This window comes from Pan troglodytes, chromosome 16 (assembly GCF_028858775.2).
Source record: "Pan troglodytes isolate AG18354 chromosome 16, NHGRI_mPanTro3-v2.0_pri, whole genome shotgun sequence".
NCBI lineage: Eukaryota > Metazoa > Chordata > Mammalia > Primates > Hominidae > Pan > Pan troglodytes.
This window is the reverse complement of record NC_072414.2, coordinates 33,866,430-33,890,090: the sequence shown is the minus strand read 5'-3', so window position 1 is coordinate 33,890,090 and position 23,661 is coordinate 33,866,430. Positions and strand designations below refer to the sequence as shown.

At 48.6% G+C, this 23,661-nt stretch overlaps 1 protein-coding gene across 1 annotated transcript in view; it reads left to right on the top strand.

Annotated features, from left to right (window-relative positions):
• Window positions 1-23,650, top strand: part of EHD4 (EH domain containing 4) — a 75,417-nt gene extending 51,767 nt beyond the window's left edge. The window contains exons 4-6 of the mRNA XM_510639.9: window positions 3,193-3,605; window positions 12,978-13,142; window positions 21,914-23,650. Of these exons, the coding sequence (XP_510639.2) occupies window positions 3,193-3,605; window positions 12,978-13,142; window positions 21,914-22,450 (1,115 nt within the window). The 3' untranslated portion in view covers window positions 22,451-23,650. The remainder of the gene's footprint in view (window positions 1-3,192; window positions 3,606-12,977; window positions 13,143-21,913) is intronic.
• The last annotated feature ends 11 nt before the right edge of the window (window positions 23,651-23,661 follow it).

Below are 23,661 nucleotides of genomic sequence, written 5' to 3'. Positions count from 1 at the left end.
ATATGGATATGTACCTGTTCCTCCAGACATGAGTATTGGCGTCACTTATAGTAAACTTAAATCTGGCAGCTCTGTTCCTAATAACTTTTGATTTCACTATAGCATTGAAATGGCATCTTTTTTAAAGATACTTAAATTAACTGTTAGGAACTCAAATTTAAATTAAAGTTTAAACACAAGTGTTGCAATCAAAGGTAACCATTCAACCCAGGCGGCCCTGGGAGGAAGAGAGACTGCATCTGCACGGCTGGGTTGGCACAAGCACGGCAGGGTTGGCGCTAGCGCAGCTAGTGGCAGCAGCTGTGTTTCAGTTTGGGTGGCAGGTTTCTTTCGGAACCGACAGTAAGAGGTATTCCGAAATCTTCAATGGGGGTGAGGGGAGGATTGTTTACCAATTGTGGTTTTGTTTGTTTTGTTTTGTTTTGTTTTTGTGACAGGGTCTCACTCTCTCACCCAGGCTGGAGTATAGTGGTGTGTCCATGGCTCACTGCCTCAAACTCCTGGCCTCAAGTGATCTTCCTGCCTCAGCCTCCCAAGTAGCTCAGCCCACATGCATACGCCACCACGCCCAGTTAATTTGTTTTTATTTTTTGTAGAGACAGGGTCTCACCATATTGCCAGGTGGTTTCAAACTCCTAGCCTCAAACAATCCTCCCACCTCTGCCTCCCAGAGTGCTGGAATTACAGGCATTAGCCACCGTGCCCAGCCTTATCATCACTTTCAATAGCAAACCAAAGAAGCTGATTCTAACTAATTTAAGCAGAAAAGAAAATGTTTTGGAGAATTTTTCACAGGATTAATGGGAAAGTTGGAGAACTAGGCTTAGAAAAGAGTTAGGAAGCCGCCACCACCATGAGTAAATTCTTATTTTCACTGTGTCTTCGTGTCATTTCCCCAAGATTCAGCACTCCTCTCTGGTGGAAGGAAGTGAATGTCTAACTCTAGATCACATGCTTATGCCCCAGCTTGCTAAGGAATGGGGCGAGGGACTCTCTGCCACACCTTCAGCCTCCACAACCCATAAAGGATACCTCCTGACCTAACAGGAAGGGTATTCAGCAAAAGCAACTCACATTCACTCCATGTGCACAGCATTTTCTTTGATCTGTTTCTGAACCTTCAGATACCCCATCTGATCACTAGGAAGACCACGTGGGAGAGTGGTCAGGTCAGCATGGTGAATCAATCATCTCTCCTGGAAAAGCAAGTCCCCATGCAGGTCCATCTATGGGTGGCTCCAAAGCATCTTCCCGGCACCCAGCAAACAGCCAGTTCATTCATCCGCTGAGGACCTACAATCCTGTGAGCTAGGGCTGTCTGTGCACACGTCTGTCTCAAATGACAGTAGCACTTAGTGTTACCCTAGGAGGCAGTTTGTTCTGGCCTTTCAGGGACAGAACTCAGAGTGAAACCTTGACTATGTGTGACCCTGTCCGTAGGTCTTTGATACTCCTCTGACCTAAACTGGCTGCTGACAGCAATGAAAATAAACTCTGGCCCACATTCCGAGAACTGCCTTTGTCTTCCTTATCCCCAAGGAGTCAGGGAGTGCCACAGTGAGACAGAACAGAGAAATGAAAAGCATGAACTGAAAGTATCCACGCGTGTGGCGGCATAAACACCACACTCAGGACAGCGGCCTCCTAGTGGGGGGAAGGGCTCAGGGAGGGGTGCACAGGGGGCTTCAACGTTACCAAGCGTCTTGTTTTCTTTATGAAAAATGGACCTAAATCCAGTTTGCTTGTTCAGCTATTCCTCTAACACCTGTTCTTCAAATGTGTGGAAACCTTAGTCCGCAGACCCTCTTTATTTTCACCTAATAGATTATTCACCTCAGATGCTTTTTCCTCTGCCTTAGATCCACACCTTCTCCACCCCCACAGCCAACCAGGGTCTCACAATCGATGCTGACATTTTTGTATTTGTGCTATAGTCTGTATCCACAGATGGTTGAGTATTTTGTATTTTAACATTTTACGTGAATGTTATCATGCTGTACATGTCCTTTTGAAACTAAGTTTTTACTCTTGTTCTTTTCTGGAGATTTACCTGTGTTGACAAGTGAAGATCTAGTTCCTTCTCACCACTGTATGGTATTTTGTTATCTAAAGAAATGATACTTGGTTTTAAAACATATCTGAAATAGCAAACAAAGCAAAGTGTCAACATTTGTTAAAATTATGTGGTAGGTACATCAGCATTCATTATATGACTTACAGATGTTTATGTATGTTTGAAAGTTTTCAAAATCTAAAAGAAGAGGGGAGACAACCCCTAGCATGGGGGTCAGGCAGGTGACATCTCAGCACTAGCTGGGCTGGATTGAGACTCTGCTTCTGCAGCTAGTCAGACTGAGATTAAAAGTCAACTTTGTGGGCTTGGCCTCCTCTTGTTTGCTTTTCGTGGGAATCTGCCTCCCTGGGGAAAGGCCTGAGAGCCTTGACCTTGGGCTGAAGAGTGTTTATGCAGCTGCATGATTTGTGGAGGTGGTCAGAATAGGCTGGACAGAATTTGCTATGGGCCAGGCCATTTTAAAAAAAGAAATTGGCAAGAGACCATTTTACACAATGGCTGTGATACGTAATGTTAAAAAAAATTCACAATATACCTGAGTTATAAATAGTCCAAAGATAAATATTGATCACAACACTGGCTGGGCCAACCTTTGACCTCCTCAGCACTCTACAAACTTGGGTTAATTGAAGGCGATGCCTCTTCTGTTATGCTTACTGGATACCCCCATGGGATGCCAGGTGGCCTCTGGTTCTCTTTCTTCTCTATCTGGGGCTTTCAGAAAAGTGAGACTTTTCAGAAGTAAGATCTTTTGACCCATGGCCTGTGTTTTTATAAAACCATTGATCAATTCTGCCATCAAGCAAAAGGTCTGTATTAGGTGAAATAAAACACTCATGAGGACTAAATGAAATCGCAGATATGGAAGTCAGCAATTCCCAAAGTGACCATGAGCCCCATTCTCTTTCCTCCCTCCTCCTGTGGAAGGGCTCCCCAGGTCCTTCCCGCCCGGATTCATCCAGCCCGTGATTTTCATGTCACCAGGCCTCCACTGCCTCCAGGTTGGAGACAGGGCTCTCTCCCTGGCAGCTGCTGGAGATCGAGACTGTTCCTGAGCCCCCCATTAAACGTGTCTCCTGCAGCAGTGGCTACACTGACGTGTCCTTCTCTCCACCCAGGCTATGACTTCTGCCAGGTCCTGCAGTGGTTTGCCGAGAGGGTGGACAGGATCATCCTGCTCTTTGACGCTCACAAGCTGGACATCTCAGATGAATTCTCAGAGGCCATCAAGGCCTTCCGGGGCCAGGACGACAAGATCCGTGTCGTGCTGAACAAGGCCGACCAAGTGGACACGCAGCAGCTGATGCGGGTCTACGGGGCCCTCATGTGGTCCCTAGGCAAGGTCATCAACACGCCCGAGGTACTGCGCGTCTACATTGGCTCCTTCTGGGCGCAGCCCCTGCAGAACACGGACAACCGCCGGCTCTTCGAGGCTGAGGCCCAGGACCTCTTCAGAGACATCCAGAGCCTCCCCCAGAAGGCAGCGGTGCGCAAGCTCAACGACCTCATCAAGCGAGCGAGGCTGGCCAAGGTAAGCCAGGAGATGCCTTGCACAGAGGCCAGGGGCTGGGACTCTGCTGTCTCCTCTCCAGAGGCAAGATGGGTGGGAGGAGGCTTCGTTCCAGAAGGCTTAAGGAATGAACATGCGCTAGGTTAAGAATACAGCCTTGAGGTCAGGTGGCCCTGCTGACACCCTAGCTCCTGGCTCTGCACTCCTGGGCAGATGACTAACCCTGTTCTCCAATCTGTACCATGGAGCTAATAAGAGCACTTCACAAGAACTTGGGGTGACAGTTGGTCAGTATGACAGAGCACTTGGCATAGTGCCTGGTGCACAGGGAGGGGGATCAATCAGTGCACCCACTACATGGTAGCTGTTAGGATGTCAGGATGATAGGAATATAACCAGCCAAACCTGAGAGAGGTGGCATTGGTGAGACCAACAGGATGCTGAGAGGCCACTGCTAGTCCCCGTGCACCAAAGGCCAGTGTTACCACCTGGATCCAGGGGAGCCCTGGGAAGAAGTATGGCTCAGTCTTACTCTTGGAGTGTGCTGGTTTTGGGTCACCCCCCCCAATCCTCATTCTGGGCTGCGGGCTGTTAGCCTGCATGCCTGGGCTTCTGGCTCGCCTGCCTCATAGCTGAGCCTTTCAGCAGCCCCAGGAGTGTGTGCCCAATGGGGCAGTGAGAGGTGACCTGCTGACATCCCTCAAGTGACAGAGTCAATTCATGTCTCCAAAGAGAGAAAAGCATATCCCTCCTCCAAGAGAAAATACAGAGAAAAAAATGGCTCTTTAAAAAATATGTGCATGTTTCATAAAATCATTGTCCTCTAATGCTGGAAGTGCCTTTAGAGTTTTATCTAGTCCTAGTGAAGTTCAAACCTGGCTGATCATCAGAAGCAACATACATTCCCAGGCCCTGCCCCAGAGCCTCGGATATAGGGGTGTGCGTGCACACATGGCCATGTGTGCATATGCATGTGTGTAAACATGTGTGTGTGTGTGTGTGTGTGTGTGTGTATGTAAAGCTCCCTGGGTGATTGGCTATGTGCCAGTCATGGTGTGGATGCTGCCATGAGTGCTCTGGGAAGGGTGACTACGTGCCTGGCCAGGAGGCAGGGAGGGCTTCCCTGATGGGGACAGCCAAGATGGGGACAATTCTTCCTCCTTCTTGCTGCTCATTAGCAGCCTGTCCTCGTGCCAGTGTGCTCACTGGGCAGCCTCTTGCCTGGGTGAAAACAAACACCTTACTGGCTGCTGCTGCCCCTCACACAGGACCTCGATGTCCTGTGTCCCTCTCTGTCACGTGTGTCCCAGTGCGTGTGCATGCATTCCTCCCATATGGCTCAGCTAACCTGCAGTGGTGTGGTGCTTGTGTGAGTCATCCTTCTTTATCCGTTCTTCCTGGTCCAAGTGGCTTCCTTTCCAGAGCTACAAGCCATTTTTGCTCCAGTTCTGCAAGGCAGATGTGCTAACTAGTTTGTAAATCCACTTACGTGCAGCTCTCCTGAAATGATTTTGCCCTCGCCCTTGTCCTGGGCCTAATGCTTGGTAGCAGGAAGGCTGTTTTTCCACTCGGTGATCCCTTGGTTTGTGGTGTTTCCTTTCTCCAGCAGGTACAACTGAACAACCTTCAAGGTGTGTGACACCCCACATTAGTTTATAACCAAAGTTGGTGACTCATGTCATAGCCTTTGCAGATTTTGAGATTTTTTAAAACTATTTTTAAATACTCATGGACATTCTTCATTTACCAGTTATTGGTAAATGAAGACCCAGTGACTGGAGATGCTGCTGTATTCAGTCATATAAATAAATAAGGAGGCCAGGCACGGTGGCTTACGCCTGTAATCCCAGCACTTTGGGAGGCCGAGGCGGGTGGATCACAAAGTCAGGAGTTCAAGGCCAGTCTGGCCAACATTGAAACCCCGTCTCTACTAAAAATACAAAAATTAGCCAGGCATGGTGGCAGGCACCTGTAATCCCAGCTACTCAGGAGGCTGAGGCAGGAGAATCACTTGAACCCAGGAGGCAGAGGTTGCAGTGAGCCAAGATCGTGCCACTGCACTCCAGCCTAGGCGACAGAGTGAGACTCTGTCTCAAATAAATAAATAAATAAATAAATAAATAAATAAATAAATAAGGAGCAGAAAGCTCGCTGGAAATGCCAAGCGCCTTAACCCATAGAGCTTCCCTGCCATCCTTGAGCCTCGGGCCCTCTGAACAGGCCAGCGCGGCCTGGGTTTGGAGGCACAGAACGCTGCTCTGTATTCTGACACTGTGAATAATGAAAACCCTTGTGTGGATGCGGGGAGTGGGGGACGGTCAAACTTGCTGAGCTTACTTGCAGGAAAAAGGCTTGTGGTTTTTTTCTTCCTAAGAATAGTATCTGGCTTGTTCCTTTTCACAAAGGAAAATGTTTGAAGTATGGGTATTTGCAGCCGGAGCTTCTCAGTGCCAGTTGCTCGTGGGCAGTGCCATGCTGAGGAGCGGGGACAGGAAGCGGGCTCACCCGGAGGAGAAGCCGGACTCAGCACGGCGGCCTTGGCCACTAACTCATGACATTGACCTCACGCCACCTGCAGTTTCATGTTCCACCGCTGAACTTGTTTCTGCTTAAATGGACAGATGCTTACCTGAGTTTTTCTTTTTGGAGTGTTTATATTTTCCAAAAGTGCTTTTATTTTGGTTTATTAACCTTTCTCTTGATCCAGTTTTCCTTTTTCACACCAACTGTTCCAAAGCTCTGTAGTCTGCATTGTGTGTGTTTTTTTGTTTGATCCTGTTGACAACTACACAGTTGGGCATTTTTGTCCTCATTTCCCACCTGAGGGAACGGAAGCTCAGAAAGGTGAAGTTATGTCCCCGAGGCTTCACAGCCTGTAAGCTGCAAAGTATACGTTCAAACCTCGGTCAGTGTGACACCTCAGTCCAGAAAGCAGTCACCTGAAATCGGGAGTGAACAGCAGCTACAGTACCTCCTCCCTTGTGTCCTTGTTTTCTGCACTGATCTGTTAATCTATTTATTCCATAAAAGTCTCCATCCACAGAAACCCTACAAAGTTTAGGTTTATCAAGCTGACACTTTGAAAACATGCAAAGGGTAAGTTTTCAGATGTCAGCTAAGAGATGTCAAGTCTGAGTTGGGTTGTGGAGTATGTTTATTTATAGAACACCATAATTAACCAGGATTCATGGCCCATCCAGATAAAGCAAGTGCACCGTTTTAATCAAACTCGAAGTGTCATAAAGGTGACATTTTAATAATATGAAAAGTAGATAGATACTCTTCCCAAAGAGCTCTTGAAGTTTATTTCCCTTCTTTTTCTGTTTATATATTTTTTTCACATCTCTGTATTTAAGGAACAGGGAAACTTTAGAGTGGGTTTTTGGTTAGCCTCAAAGATCACTTCTTACAATCTCAGTAGACATCCTTCTTGGAAGACGGCTCACACTCTGAGATGCCAATCAGGGTTCATTTCATGATTCTTTAAAGGAAGCTATTTTGGGAAAGCCCAAAAAAGGGTTTGGAAAATGTCATTTACTTTTATTCAGCTATAATTAAAATAGCCAAATTAAAGAAATTAGACTTATACAAATCCCAAACAATGCAAGTTCACTATCAGACCCCACCCTTTAGAAGCGTATTGCCCAAGAATAGGAAAGGCTGTCACCCATTTGGAGATCTTTGCTCAACAAAAATGAGGCAACATTTGAGGAAGAAACAAGTAAAACTGAGAAAGAAGAGGAGAGGTCAGTGATTTTCAAGGTTCACTGTAGTTCTGTGGAATTTAGCTTATTCTTTCAAATGTAGACTCTTCTCAGTCACATGTGATGTGCAGAGCCTGGCTTTCTTGTCTATAGGCTGGGCACGGTGGCTCACGCCTGTAATCCCAACACTTCAGGAAACCGAGGCGGGCAGATCACTTGAGGTCAGGAGTTCGAGACCAGCCTGGCTAACATGGTGAAACCCCGTCTCTACTAAATGTCATCAAAATGACAAAATGACAGTTTTTCTCTAGGCTAATAACTCAATGAGCAGAAAGGAAAGTCCTCCCTTTTAAATGTATATGAATGTATATGTAGTTCACACTTACACTCTGACACAGATCTCATTGTGTCCAATGATGTGTGTGTGTGTGTGTGTGTGTCTCCAAGACTGAGACACATGTACTAAAGAGTGATACTGGCCACATCTACTCAGGGCTTGGAGGGTAACTTCAGTGAGTGCTGGATACAAAAATTACCAAAAAAAACTACAAAAAAATTACAAAAAATACAAAAATTAGCTGGGCGTGGAGGTGGGCGCCTGTAATCCTGGCTACTCAGGAGGCTGAGGCAGGAGAATCACTTGAACCCAAGAGTCAGAGGTTGCAGTCAACCAGGATCGTGCCACTGCACTCCAGCCTGGGCGACAAAGCAAAACTCCATCTCAAAAAAAAAAAAAAAAATTCTCCTATAAAGAAATGAGGCATTTTTTGTGCACCAAATGGATTCAGGCTAAAGCGTGTGATAATCATGATATAATGGATCATGAAGATCCTGGTATTGCCTAGTCCTCGGCAGGGCTCTAAAAATAACTCAGTCAGCAGCCCTGAGCTACTGTGGATGTGTGTGTGTGTCAGTGCTTGAGCCCATAAATGGAAGCCTGTCTCTTTGAAGGTTGACCTCAGACAAGTGTGCAGCCCCCTCCGGTCCCCTTTAAGGCTGCACGGAATTACACGCGCCATTGGTGCCAGTTTTGATCTGAACAGAATAACAAACCCTTGCTCAAGTGAGAACACGTCAGCTGCCCTTCTCTGCCTCTCACATTCTCACACTCTTGTTACCCCATGGGTTCATCTTTTGGGTCTCAGGCTTATTAACTGAATTTTTTATATTATCATAAACCCACTTTATAAATGTGCTGATACCCTGGCTTTAAATACTCTATGCAGGTTTCCAGAGCTGGGCTTCCAGCCGCAGGTCTCCAGCAGGCCGCGTTAAGTTTGCAGATGAGCGTGGCGCAGTGTGTCACCATGCCTTCCCAGCCCGCCTTCCCCAAACTACTGCCTGATCCTCACATTCCATGAAGCTTTTCATTCCAGCACTGGTCGTTTCCAGCATCCAGCACTCGCTGAAGTTACCCTCCAAGCCCAGAGTAGATGTGGCCAGTATCACTCTTTAGTACATGTGTCTCAGTCTTGGAGACACACACACACACACACACACACACACACACATCATTGGACACAATGAGATCTGTGTCAGAGTGTAAGTGTGAACTACATATACATTCATATACATTTAAAAGGAAGGACTTTCCTTTCTGCTCATTGAGTTATTAGCCTAGAGAAAAATTGTCATTTTGTCATTTTGATCCATTTGATTTCCCCCAGTCATCCCCATTAGATGCCTTAGGGCTTCTGCAAGTTTACACAAGGCAAAGGATGACTTGAACAAGATACGAATGTTCAAAAGCCCCCAGGGGTCAATGTAAATTAAACGCTTGGAACCCAAATTCATTATATTACTATTTAAATAGAGAGAGTTTATTAATTATTTGGTAAGGAGTAACCAGCCAGGAGCCCTCTCTCTCATTACTGTACCTCCAGCTGTTGGTCTTTGGCCATTAGTTGATAACAAGTTACATTTGCTCCTCTTTCTAGTGAGCAGAGTGCATTCAAATACATGACCTCTTCTATTCTCATAATAACTCTGTGAGATGAATGTTGTTGTCATTTCTAATTTGTGGATGAGCACGCTGAGGCGGAGATCCCATGCCTGGCCCCAAGTTGCTCAGTGGGTAGGCAGTGGTCACGGGGCCTGAGCCTCATCTTCCAGCTCCAGGTCTAGTCCCCCTCTTCTCTTTCTTACTCCTCCTCTTCCCAGTTAGTTTTCTCTTGTTATAAAGGTCAGAAGACCCAAGTGTTTCCACCTCCTTCCCCAGGGACAACCGCCAGGTCTGGCCCTGGGTCTGGCATGTATTTGGAGACACCTTTGACACATAATTGCAGGAGTGATCTCTGGAGGCTGACTGTGGATTTTAGCCATTCAAGCTGTCCCGTCTGTTTACCAGAAGACTTTAGAAAATGACAGGATGCCATCCTGCCAGCAGCTCGCAGTCTTCACCCGCATTCCCACGTGGTGTCCCGACGTTTGTGTGCCATCATTGTGTCCGTGTTTGATGTGTGGGGAAAGGGAGAATAAAGGACCCTTCCAAAGCCTCTCAGTGAATTAGGCACGAGCAGAAGTCAAACCTCAGATCAAAGTTTTCCAAACTCATTCTATGGGACACAGTTCATTTTGAATTCCAGATTTTGAACAACTTCAGTAAGATTATTAATGCATACCCACAGGGCATACCCACAGGGAGTCATTAGTTCTTTAGGGACAGGAATGAGACACTTGGATGCTAGTGCCAGCTCTGTATCTACCAACTAGCCGTATGACCTTGAGTGAGTCACATGGATGTCCTGGAACCAGGAATTAAAGTAGATATTGGGGAGTCACTTCCAGATTCAGTATTCCATGATGCTAAGGATTATAATTTACCTTGTGACTTGATGAATTTTTTTTTCTTTTTTTGAGATGGATTCTTGCTGTGTCACCCAGGCTGGAGTGCAGTGGGGCCATCTCAGCTCACTGTGACCTCCGCCTCCCGGGTTCAAGCTATTCTCCTGCCTCAGCCTCCCGAGTAGCTGAGACTATAGGAGCACACCACCACACCCAGCTAATTTTTGTATTTTTAGTAGAGACAGGGTTTCACCACATTGGCCAGGCTAGTCTCGAACTCCTGACCTTAAGTGACCCACCTGCCTCAGCCTCCCAAAGAGCTGGGATTACAGGCATGAGCCATCGTGCCTGGCCAACTTGATGAACTTCTGAAAGCAGGTCTGTGCACAGAAGCTGGCCCTGGGTTATTGTTTAGGGTGCACCAGGAAGGGCAGGACGCGGGTGGACATGCAGAGGCAGCGTAACAGGAGACTTCCACAAACCTCGCTAACAGAACTTCCTAGAAGTGGAGGCTGAGACCGAGAGCAGCCGCAGTGTGAGCAGGTCACCTAAGGGTCATGACTCAGGTGACACCAAGCTGGCGGAAGGAGGAGGGAGTTGAGAGCTGGCACGAGATCAGCCCCAGGTTTATCAGGGCTGTGAAGGCCTAGTGTCGGGGCCACCTCGGTCATCAGCCAGCAAACACCATGAGGCCTGAGACGAGGGAGCAGGTGACACTCAATGGGTGGAGGGTGTGGCAGGTGCACATCAGCTGAGTTCAGTGCAGGTAAAGCAGGCCCTGGGCACCAGGGAGTGTTCAGGAACAGTGTGCCCAACCTCGGGGGGTGGGCGGCAGGGAGTGGGTGAGGAGTCAGCCAGATGAGCAGGAACTAAGCCCTCCCTGAGCTGGGGCCTGGCGGCTCAGAGGTACCTTACTAGTACATGGTGAGGGGTCTTGGGAAGCCCTACAGAGGCCTAGGCAGCTGCTCCAGGGCTAGGCCCCAGAGCAGGGAAGGGGGTGGTCTCAATAAGAAGCCCTTGTGTTTGGGAGACTGAGCAGCTGTGGGGGCCTCCTGCTTCCCTTGGGGTGGCTCCAGGGTGGGGTGAGCCTGAGCACAGAAGAGAGAGGTATATACATAGGTATACATAGAGAACATACTCATAGGCCCAGTCCAGAGTTTCCAGGAAGGTGGAGGCCAAGGAAATGATGCAAGGACAGCTGGTGAGCAGCTGGTTCTCCCTGATGGAACGTGGCAGCTCCTCCAGTCCAAGGGTGCTCCCTCAGCCCTGGCCCTCCCCGGCCCACCCACACCAAGCCAGGCATTCACTGTCGGAGGCAAAGGAGTTGGTATCTTACCACTTGCTCATCACAGCAGTTAAAGCCCAGGATTCTAAATAACAGATCCCAAACTTCGGGTTTCTCAAGTTATCTCTAAGAATCTTGTAAATCATTTCAATTGTCTTCATTTGAAAAATAAGTACATAAACAAGTTTGCTGGTGACAGAAAGGTTTAGCGTCATCTCTCCAAGTCCATCCTCTCAGCGGTAGCCAGGCTGCACAGTGCATGCTTCTGTTAAACGGCCCTTGTGCAGATGGGAAGTTGACATTGTCTGACCTCAGCATGTCAGACCTTGCATTAGGTACTTAGGTTAGCATCCAAATCCTCGCAAAATGTTTTTGGCTGTGTCCAGCATGTGTCCACACACAGGCCCTCAGCTGAGCTATGGAATGTATCTGCTTACCCCCTTTATTTAATTTCAACTTCCACAAGATTACAGTAGAAGTCTGTTTTCTTTAATAGGATTTTCCATTGCTACATAGTCATTTTCTTTTTGTAATCACCACTCTGTTTTTCATCCTTTCTTATTTTAGTTACTTACTTGACTTCACAATTACTCTGAAGTTCAAGATATACAAAGTGGCCGGGCATGGTGGTTCATGCCTGTAATCCCAGCACTTTGGGAGGCCAAGGTGGGTGGATCACCTGAGGTCAGGAGTTCAAGACCAGCCTGGCCAACATGGTGAAACCCCGTCTCTACTAAAAATACAAAAATTAGCCGGGAGTGGTGGTGCACACCTGTAATCCCAGCTACTTGGGAGGCTGAAGCAGGAAAATCGCTTGAACCAGGAGGTGGAGGTTGCAGTGAGCCAAGATCATGCTGTTCCACTCCAGCCTGGGCAACAGAGCGAGATTCCATCTCAAAAATATATATATACAAAGAGAACTTTTGTAGTGAACATTTCTTAATATCCTGAAGTTGGAAATCAGTAGAAGAGTGGAAATGTTGAGGCCAGATTCTCGCCCCTCCAATGACAGCCTGCTGGCTACCCCAAGCCCCAGTGATCAAGGTTTCTGGGGCTTCTGGGCTCCTCTCCCAGGGGGATCTTCTGCCATCCAGCCTGATCCCAGGCAGCTGGTCTTGTGCAGAATGACTTTAATTCCACCTGTAGAGATCTCAGAGTCTAAGCCTCCCATAACAGGGGGGTTATGGGGATTCTCATCTCATCGTTCACTGGGTACAGATTTCCATGTTGATCAGCCATTGATGCCAGCCTCCAGTTTCATTTCCTGTTGCTCCCAGGCACCAGCCTGGTGAAACTTTCTCCTGGGTATTCTGGTTAATTGCCAGAACTAAGAGCTCTCCCACCCAGGCCCCACCCATACCACTCACTCCCTACAGACACCAGAATTGCCACTCAGAGGCACAACAGAACAGTAGCCGTAGAATTTCCCCAAGTCTGGCCACCTTCCAGCCAGCCTTGGACAGCTCCACTCCCCCTGGACCCTCCCCTCCTCCTGTCCTTGGGACCTGGTTTGTATGGGTACCTGTTATGTGTTATGATGGAGTTAAGATGCAATCTTGTTTGTTCCTTCTCTGATGCAATTCTAAATGACACTTCCCTGCCTGATCTATACCCCTCCAGGTGCATGCCTACATCATCAGCTACCTGAAGAAGGAGATGCCAAGTGTATTTGGAAAGGAAAACAAGAAGAGAGAGCTTATCAGCAGGCTACCAGAAATCTACATTCAGCTACAGCGAGAATACCAGATTTCTGCAGGGGACTTCCCTGAGGTCAAGGCTATGCAGGTACTGGGAGCCCACTACAATGTCATGGGCAGAGGGCAGAGGGCAGAGGTGCAGTGCCACATTGTCTGGCTGTTTGCTGGAGACAAATGAGGGTCCCATGGTTTAGGATCAAGGACAACACATCTTCCTAATGTTGATCCATGATAATAGGCTATGAATAAAGCAGAAATTGCCTGTCTTCCAAAATGCGTACACAAAGGAGACACATGGCCAAAGGTAAATGAAGCTCCCATGAGAAAGTCAGGTGAGCAGCCCTCTTAGACTGTGTCCAAGGAGGCTGGTTGATGTTGCGGTGACACTGCTTTTTGGAATCCCAGAACTGTGAGGGAATCACAGCTGGGAGTGGCCTTCAGGGTCACCTTGGGCGGCCTCCTCCAGCCCTGCCCTGACCTGCCCCACGCCGTGGGATTATGTGCTCGGGCAGCCTTGCTGCTGCAGGCTCAAGGGCTCCAGCAGGGGCTGTGGGGCTCTGCGGACGCTGCTGGACTGTGTGGGCACAGGGAGGACTGTGCTTAAAGGCTGGTGCTGGGCAGCCATTGGCCCGCTGTCAAGGCCTCTCTTGAGTTGTGGCCGGGCAGCTCCAGCCAGGCAACAATGGGTGCTGCATTCAGCCCTCCTGCCCTGACCGGCATATCTACCTCTCTGCACTGCTGTTAGACGAGCGTGTCCTCACAAGCGAGGCCACCCATCTGGCTTCTGGGCTGACAGTCCTCACAGAGCCAGGCTGGCCATCTTCTTATCTGCTGCAAGGACCCCTCTGCCCTGGGGGCCACAGTCCTCTCTGTAAAGCAGGAGCCACAAACTCAGATGCCTGCAGCCACCACCCAATAACGCAAACAGTGGAGCAGGCCAGGCGAAAGAGAAACTCTGTCACCCTCTCTGGCTGCCTTTGGTTTTCCCACGTTTGATAGAGAAGAGGGTTCCAAGAAACACGTGTCAGCAAGGAAGAAAACCATCCCAAGGTGTGCTAAGAACATGTCAGGGGTCTCATGGCAGGGCAGATTGGACAATGCAGAAGCCCTGTCTAGCCCAGTGGCCACTGCCTTATGGGAATACAGACCTGGAAGGCTCAAGAGAAGCTGGAAATCTGGATTTGTATGTCAGATCACCTGATTTTCACATTTTGGCTCAAAAAAATACTATGTAGGACAAACAAAGCCCACCTGCATATGGGCTGCACACAGAGACCACCAGTTACCATCTTTTGCCTTGAGCCACAGAGTGACAGCATTGAAGCCAGCATAGATTAAAAACTGCAAGCAGGTACAGCCCGAGGCAGGAGGAGGGAAAGGTGAAAGCAGAGAGGATACAGGGAGAGGGGAAGGTCGGGCAGAAGAGGCAAGGGCCAGCAGGTGATGAGAGGGGAACTTTGATCCTAAGGGGTTTTTTAATGCAAGCTTTATATAAATTACACACTAACTCAGAGGTGGGTTTTTCTTGCTGTTTTGATGACAGCTCTTTACACCTGGATTCTGAGTGAATGAATCTAATACATTTGATCTGACCCAATATGCTTTAGCTGTATTTATTTTAAAATATATTCAGAGGGCCAGGTGTGATGGCTCATGCCTGTAATCTCAGTACTTTGGGAGGTGGATGCAGGCAGATCACCTGAGGTCAGGAGTTCAAGACCAGCCTGGCCAACATGGTGAAACCCCGTCTCTACTAAAAATACAAAAATTAGCCGGGTGTGGTGGCTATAATCACAGCTACTTTAGAGGATGAGGCAGGAGAATTTGTTGAACCTGGGAGGCAGAGGTTGCAGTGAACTGAGATCGCACCGCTGTACTCCAGCCTGGGTGACACAGGCAGACCCCATCTCAAAAAATAAATAAATATATATACACACACACACACACACATAGAGGCTGGGCGCAGTGGCTCACACCTGTAATCCCTACACTTTGGGAGGCCAAGGTGGGCAGATCACTTGAGCTTAGGAGTCAGAGACCAGCCTGGGCAACGTAGTGAAACCCCGTCTCTGCAGAAAATCCAAAAAAATTAGCCAGGTGTGGTGGTGCATGTCTGTAGTTCCAGCTACCCGGGAGGCTGAGGTAGGAGGATTACTTGAGCCCTGGAGGTGAAGGTTGCAGTTAGCCAAGATTGCACCACTGCACTCCAGCCAGGACAACAGTGTAAGACCCTATCTCAAAAAAATATACACACGCACGCACAACAGAGAAATGTCTTTTTTCTTCCAGCAGTGAAATGGGTATTCCTGTGCTCACAAGCTGAATTGGGTTTTTCTGGTCACCAGGTGGTGTTGGAGGGCTGTTGTGGCCTCCAGGAGCAGTCTCCCTGGGCAACTTCCCCATTCACGCCCATGGTTATGCCCTGTATCCCATGACCAAGCAGTAAGACAGCTGTTTCCTTGTACCCTTCAGATATTTCAGAAGGGAACTTGGTTTCTTGACCTAAATGAAAGTTATAAAGAAATACAGAGCCTGAGCTGTGGCCCAGTGGGGGCCTCTGTGCCTCGCTGGCTTCCTGAAGTTGCTACAGTGCCTTGCCGCAGGGATACGCTGCTCTTGAGCCCTGGGGCTCCACAGAGGCCTCCCTTGCCAGGCCTCTCCTGCTGGTCCCCTGTGAGCCCGATAATGTAGGGAGCAGACTCTGGGACCAGAGCTACTCATGACAAAGCTAGCCTGCGCTGGCCAGGTCAGAAGACACCCAGGGTCCTCTGAGCTGGGGGAAGGCAACAAGGAAAGCATGATCTCAGGAGCAGCCGTGGCCCACTGAGATGGAGGGTACAAGGAGGGCCAAGCCTTTGCTGAGAATCACCTGGAGTCAGGTCTATGCCCAGTACCTTAGCACCACGGAAGGTGGGTGAGCAAGCAAGTGCAGGATCCAGCCAGCCACTCCAAGTGCTGACATAGGAGCAGGCTCTGTGCATGGTCTGCAGCCAGACCAGGTGTGTCACCCCAAGGGGAACGTGGCAGTGCCCAGGCAGGGATGCCCGCAACCCCAAAGCCCCAGAGGGGGTGCTACAGTGTACTAATTAGCTCTTTTAGTTGTGCATCATGTTAGCAGCTCAGTCACCCTCTTGCCCCACTCTGGCCCATGGCTCCGGTCCAGCTCGACCCCACCACTGCTTCTGTTGAGTGGCACGGCTACCCTGCAATGGTGAGGGCAGAGGGCCAGTGTTACAGCCTTTCTGGGTACCTGCGTTTGGTGGGTCCCAAGCTTTTGTCCTGCATCCAAGAAGAATAAGGTCATGCTGACAATTGAAGAGTGATGAGGGTGGAGGATTTTACTGAGCAACAAAACAACTCTCAGTGAAGAGGGGATGGGAAGATTGGGTTGTCTCTCCTGAAGTCAGGTCATCTCCCCAGTGTGGCTGAGTCTGGGGTTTTTATAGGCACAGGATAGAAGAGTGCATGCTGATTGATTTGTGAGTATGCAAAAAAGGTTAAAACAAAGGCACCAGTCAAAGGTGGACATAACAGTGTAAAAACAATTAGGGAAGGGTAGGTATATGTAAAATAGGTGAAGGGTGAGGATCAATCAAAGAAAAGCAGCCAAATGGAAAGACAGGTTCTCAATCCAGTCCATGGATTTGACTTGTAGCTTGGCCTGCAGGCTTTAAACTGCCTTTGGCTTGAAGATAGGGTTTCACTGGAGACCCGCCCCTATCTGCCTCAGCATTTTTCTGCCTCCTGCTGCTATCACTGTTCTAGGCCCCTGGAATAAATCAACACAAAAAAATGAACAAATGAGGCTGGACATAGTGGCTTACGCCTGTAATCCCAGCACTTTGGGAGTCTGAAATGGGAGGACTGCTTGAGTCCAGGGGTTGGAGAACAACCTGGGCAACATAGTGGGACCCGATATCCATTAAAATAATTTAAAATTAGCCAGGTGTGGTTGGCTCATGCCTGTGTTCCCAGCCACTTGAGAGGGTGAGGTGGGAGGATGGCTTAAGCCCGGGAGGTCGAGGCTGCTGTGAGCCATGATCACGCCACTGCACTCCAGCCTGGGCGACAGAGGAGACCCTGTCAAAAAACAGAAAAAATGAACAAATGGGGGTAAAAATAATTGACAGCAACCCCACTGTAAGGACACATGTTTCTTGTTACAATATGAGCACTGTTGTGCTTCCATGTAATTGAATTATCTGATATCTGATATTTAGTATCTCTCTCCCACATAAGCCTGTGGCTCCATGAGGTCAGTGACCCATGCCCTGTTCACTGCCATATCCCCAGCATCTAGGACGTGGTGAGTGCTCAATTAACACATGCTGAGTGAATTAGTAAGTTAGTGTAAGGCCATATCACAGCAGGCTCTCAGGCCCTGACCCAGCCTCGATTCCCACAGGGCTTATAGACCAGGGGTTCCCCATGCCAACCCCTAGAAGCTGCAGGAAGAGGCCTCCTTGGGAAGTAGGCTGAGGCCCAGTCACACCACCCCATTCCTTCGGAGAATCCCCAGGGAACAAGGCAGCCTGGAGCCTGTCAGGAATGCTTAGTGTCACCTGATACTGCAAGCTAGCTTGCTGTCACCGGAAGCTTTGAGGGGCGCATGTGTGGGTTAGGGCCTGTCCCATCCCTGAGGCTGTTAAAGTCTAACATCCTCTGTAACATAGGCCTTGACAGAGGGGGGACATACACTTAGAAGTGACCACACTGTGATCTTTGCACATATCAGGGTCACGCAGAGAGCTCGCTGATGCCAGCTTTAGGTTGTTGTTCTCCCTGTTCTCTCATGGAGCCAGCTGGTCAGAGTGACTCTTAGCTGTAGCAGTGAGAGGAGAGTGTATTTTGAAGGCCCTTCCCTGAGCTGGGACAGGCCCTGCAACCCACCTGTGTGGCTGCCTGTGCATGCCTGGCACGCTCTGGGGAGGGACCGTGACTGACAGCACAGTGTTAATACTGCAGGACAAGATGAGCACCCGAAGGGCCACCGTTACTGCTGACTCTGCTCCTCTGACTGGAAGGAGAATTTGGACCCCTCAGCTCATGAGTTGGCAGCATTTCAACAGCAGAGGGCAGCAGAGTCAGCCCCATCTGCTCAAACCCTCTGGTGGATTTGAAAACTCTTCTGGTTAATGTTGGCAATTAATGGGCAAGGGACAGCCCTACCAGAGACGGGGCTGGGAACTGACCTTTGCCTCTTGAGAGGGAGCAATTCCAGGGTCCTGGCTTAGTGGATACAACTGTTGATGGGCAAATACCTTTAAGTTCCCCAGTGTGTATTCATTCCAATAAGAACTGTTTTGGACTCACCGTGGCAGAGGGCAGAGATGATGATGGTTTGGTGCTGATGTCAGGAGTGACATGATGATGGTTTAACTGGTGCCCCCGCAGTCCCCGGTCAAGCCTGGGGGGGACCACAGGGATGAGAATGGAGGGTTTATTTCTTGCCTGCCTCCCAGGACAGGAATAACTGCTGCCTCCTGTCCACCCCTGCAAATATGCGGCCACTCCCCCTGCCAGTTTTCCAGAGCTCTGCAGTTGGAATCCACGGCCCCTGCAGGCTGGTGGGAAGTTTGGGCAGGCATCACCCTCCTTTGTCTGCTGGGCCAGACACAGGGGTTCTGTGTGCGCTCTGAGCGCAGGCTCATTCTTAAGGAAATGGGGTAGGTGTTCACGCACCCGGGGAATCCAAACTCGTTGACCCAGCAGCACTGGGATTTTTGTGGGGGACGCCTGCTCCTCCACCTGCTTAGCATTCTCTTTTCCATCTCCTTGGCCCATTGAGATGTTGGTGGCAGGAGCCCGAAGTGCAGGCCGCATTGTTTGGTGCTGATGTCAGGAGTGACATGCTAGTGACTGCGTTTGAGAGACCCGGCCTGCAGTACCCGCTGCTCTGAGCTGAGCAGGGGCCACACGCTGGGTTTGCACGGTTTGATGGCTGCTGACTTTACTTCCTGAGAATATGTCAGAGTCCCTTCCCTAGAGAAATGTCAGCCCGTTTAGCTGATATTTCTCAGCTCTGTTCCCCCACCAACTACCACCCAGGAATCCCCTTCCAAATGTCAGCCCAGAATTCCTGCCCTGCCACCCTAGAGACCATGATTTTGATTCTCTATTGGAAACAACCTGTGTGTCCAGCTATAGGGGACAGGGTAAATTAAGAATGGCCCAGCTCTACAGTCTAAGTTCAATATTCTGTAACTGTTAAGAGAAAGGTTATGTAAAAATTAATACCACAGAAATATATGACATATTATTTGTTAAGAGTGTGGTATTCAGTGTGTGTGTGTGTGTGTGTATGTGCATGTGTGCGTGTGTGTGTGTATGTATGTTAATGGCTAGAAATGCATGCCCAGATATGCTAGCAGAGGTTTTTGCCAGATGATGAGATTATAAATTATTTAAAATTTTTAGTTTTGCTTACCAGTTTTTTCTCAGTTTTTTTTTTTTTACAAGAAAGCATGATATTTATGATAACACCAAGTTGTTTTTTTTTTTTTTTCCTAGCAGCCTGTCACATTGCTTCTGTCCAAAACAGCGAGGTCTGACTTTTCCTTGCAAATCTCCCTGCCTCATCTCCAGAAAATTGCACACCTGCATGGCCTCTCTTTGGCCCCCTCTAGAACTGTACATACAGAAATACTTCACATATAAAACCTGCCATACCTGGAACATTTCTGCATTTATTTAATAAAACTACTGTTGAAGACATTTTTCATCAGATCTTTGAAGCCTGTCATGTAAAGCTCTAGGTAACTCTCGCAGTTCAGAGCCACAGAAAGTTTGTCTCTTGCAATAAACAAGTGTTTTCTCTCCTTAGACAGTGAGGGTCCCCAGGGGTCCCCCTGGGCAACTGAGCTCTTCTCCATATACAGGCGGTAGTTTTCCTTAACCTTAGCCATCTGATGTGATTATTCCCTTCCTCTCCCTAACATATATATATACATATGTATATATACACATACATATATATATACACACATATATATACACATACATATATATACACACATACATATATATACACATACATATATATACACATACGTATATATACACATACATATATACACATACATATATATGTACATACATATATGTGTACATACATATATACACATACATATATGTACATACATATATACACATACATATATATACACATATACATATATATACACACATACATATATATATACACATACATATGTATATATATATATGGGTCTAATGACCAGGCTGGTCTTGAACTCCTGGGCTCAAGCAGTCCTCCCACCTTGACCTCCCAAAGTGCTGGGATTACAGGTGTGAGCCACTGAGCCTGGCCCCTCTCTCCCTTTTAATGACTTGGCTTTTTTCTTTCTAATGACTTTATAAATTTCATGTTATCCTTTTCACTGTGTTATGTCAAGTCCTTTTTTAAACAATTGGAGTGTCCTTCCTCCATTACAACATAAGCTCATTTAAAGCAGGAATTATGGCTTTTCATATTTATTCTATATCCCCAAGCCCCAGAACAGGGGCTGGTGCAGAGTAAATGACAAATAAAAGTTGGGCAGGTAGGTGGATGGATGGATGAATTGTTGGCTGAATGGATGGATGGAGGGTTGGTTGAATGGATGGATGGTTAGATGGAGGATTAGTTGGACAGGTGGGTTGTTGGATGGATGGATGGAGGGTTGGTTGAATGGATGGATGGTTAGATGGAGGATTAGTTGGACAGGTGGGTTGTTGGATGGATGGATGGATGAATGGATGGATGGATGGATGGATGGATGGATGGATGGATGGATGGAGTAACCAAGGAGAACCAAGGTAGGAAGGTCAGTTTCTACGGTGCCATCCACAGAGCCTCTGTGGCATCCTGTAGTCTGCCCCAGCCTGGTTGGGCAGTCACAGTGTTTCCCAGGCCCCCTCTAGAGCCTGTGCTTCTGCTGCTCTGTCTGCTGACAGGCTGCCTCACTCAACAGGTAGAGCTAAGACATGTCCTGACCTGGCCAGTGATACTCAGGCTTACCGGCTACGTTTATTCCCTCGTGCTCCCCAGCCCTACTCCCTGCTCTTACAAGTTCCAGCTTTTGCTTATTTGTCCATATTTTTGAAATGACAGTGGATTCATGATGATTATGTTGTATATGCAAGGTCTCCGTGGCCCTGCCTCGATACCTTCCTGGGGTAGCACAGGTGCCCCTGGTCAGGCCATACTTGGTGGGGCTGGTCCTACGGGGTTCCTGTTGAGTAGCCCCCTCAGCTCATTCATAAGAGGTTAGAGCCACTAAGAAGCTGTCCTACACTACATTTTTTTACGTGTTCCGAAAACAAGGTATTTAATTAGTTGTTTTATGTAAATATAGTCCTTCTGTCACAGCTCTGTGTTCCAGCACAGAGAGCATTAGTCAAGAGCCAGGAGACAGGGGCTCTGCCTTGACTCTGCCAGACAGCCCCTCACAGCTCTCTGTAAAATGTGGTTCTAAATGCCTGCCCCTCCTTCCTCCCAGGATTGCTATGAAGATCGGCTGAAGTGTGTAGTGAAATCCCTTGAGAAATAGAATACTAACTCTAGAGCATTTTTAAAAAGGCAGGTGAAAGAAGGTTTCTCAGAGTCCTCGGAAGTTGCTGTCGCTCATGCGGCCACCAGCAGAGATTGGCTGCCATAGGAAAAACACTTGTTTCTTGTTCCAAAACAACCGCTCCTATATGTGGTACATCTGGATGTGGGAAGCTCCCAAAGAGTGCACTCCTGAGTAGTGGGTGGGACGTCTGCCTTGGGCAGAATTAGTCTCCCTCCAGTGGCCCCCAACTGTTTCCCCCTGAAGAGACCACATGTAACCCATCCTGTGGTTTGTCCTTCTGCAGGAACAGCTTGAGAACTATGACTTCACCAAATTCCACTCGCTGAAGCCCAAGCTGATCGAGGCAGTGGACAACATGCTGAGCAACAAGATCTCGCCCCTCATGAACCTCATCAGCCAGGAGGAGACGAGCACGCCCACGCAGCTGGTGCAGGGCGGCGCCTTCGATGGCACCACCGAGGGCCCCTTCAACCAGGGCTACGGGGAGGGTGCCAAGGAGGGCGCCGACGAGGAGGAGTGGGTCGTGGCCAAAGACAAGCCCGTCTACGACGAGCTCTTCTACACTCTGTCGCCCATCAATGGCAAGATATCAGGTGTCAACGCCAAGAAGGAGATGGTGACCTCCAAGCTGCCCAACAGCGTCCTGGGCAAGATCTGGAAGCTGGCCGACTGCGACTGCGACGGCATGCTTGATGAGGAGGAGTTCGCGCTGGCCAAGCACCTCATCAAGATCAAGCTCGACGGCTACGAGCTGCCCAGCAGCCTGCCCCCCCACCTCGTGCCCCCCTCGCACAGGAAGTCCCTGCCCAAGGCCGACTGAGGGGTGGGCCGCAGAACGGGGCGGGAACTGGGGGACCTGGGCCTCAGGCCTGCTCCACCACTGACTCACCGAATGACCTTGGGCAAGGCACTGCCCTCTCTGTGCCTTGGTTTCCCCATCTGTAGAATGGGGAGGGTGGACACTGGAAACTAGATGACTTCTTTCACCTCCAAAATTCCCTTAGTTTCTATGAACATATTGGGGGTAGGGGGGTGGATTAGGAGATTGAAGGGTTGAGAAGAAAGAGAAATTGTCCAAAGAGTCCTCAGAACCTGCCTGGAGAAATGCGCATGGGTGTGGGCCTGGTAAGTCCCAGGAACCACAGGAAGTGAGCTAAGGCTCACCCAGAGCAGCTGGGTCTCCAGGCTGCCTGGGCTTTTTGTCCTCATGAACAACTCTGGAGCAGCTGTCTGTCCCTCAGAGGGCACCTGGAGGCAGCAAAGATTATCTTATTTATTTTATTTTGTTTTCTGCTATATTTAGAGTGGCAAAAAAATAGAGCAGAGGGTTTCTGCTGTCTCCAGACTGTCTACCAAAGAGAAGGCGACAGATGCCTCCTGGGTTTGGAAGGGGGATGCACTGTGGATCTGCCATCCATTCTGCAGTCTCCAGCAGAGCAGGCAGTCAGGCCCCAGCGTGCCTCCATCCCAGTGCCCCAATGACCATCTGGTCAGCCCTCCCAACCTCCCCTCCAGGGGGCTTACCAGCAAAGCCATATTCGGCTAGGAATTTGGAATTCACAACCTTTATTAACCCCTGGCAAAACTTCCCGTTTGCATGTCAAATCACATTGAAGCCTGAAGATTAGCTTTTCTTACTGGTTTTTCCAATAAGTAATAGCAAAGCCCACTTATCATACTTAAACTACAGTAAAGAAAAGAGGTGGTTCTCTGCAGTGATTGTTTAGTGTGGCCCTCAAACATTAAATATCCCCAGGTCTCCTTGGTGGGTGGCAGGATTTAAATTCAATCAAATCCTGTCCTAGTGTGTGCAGTGTCTTCGGCCCTGTGGACACAGGTGAATGAGGGACCAGCCCTGCCCTGGGCTGTTGAGAAGAGATCAGTCCACCCAGAGTTAGACATTGTTTTTGTAGAAAACAGGCATTTATTATGTCTAGGGTTTTTTTTTTTTTTCCTTACAGGATAAAAGCCTTTATACAGAAACAAAATGGAAACTTTCATATAAAACCTTTTCTTTAAAGGCTGTGTGGT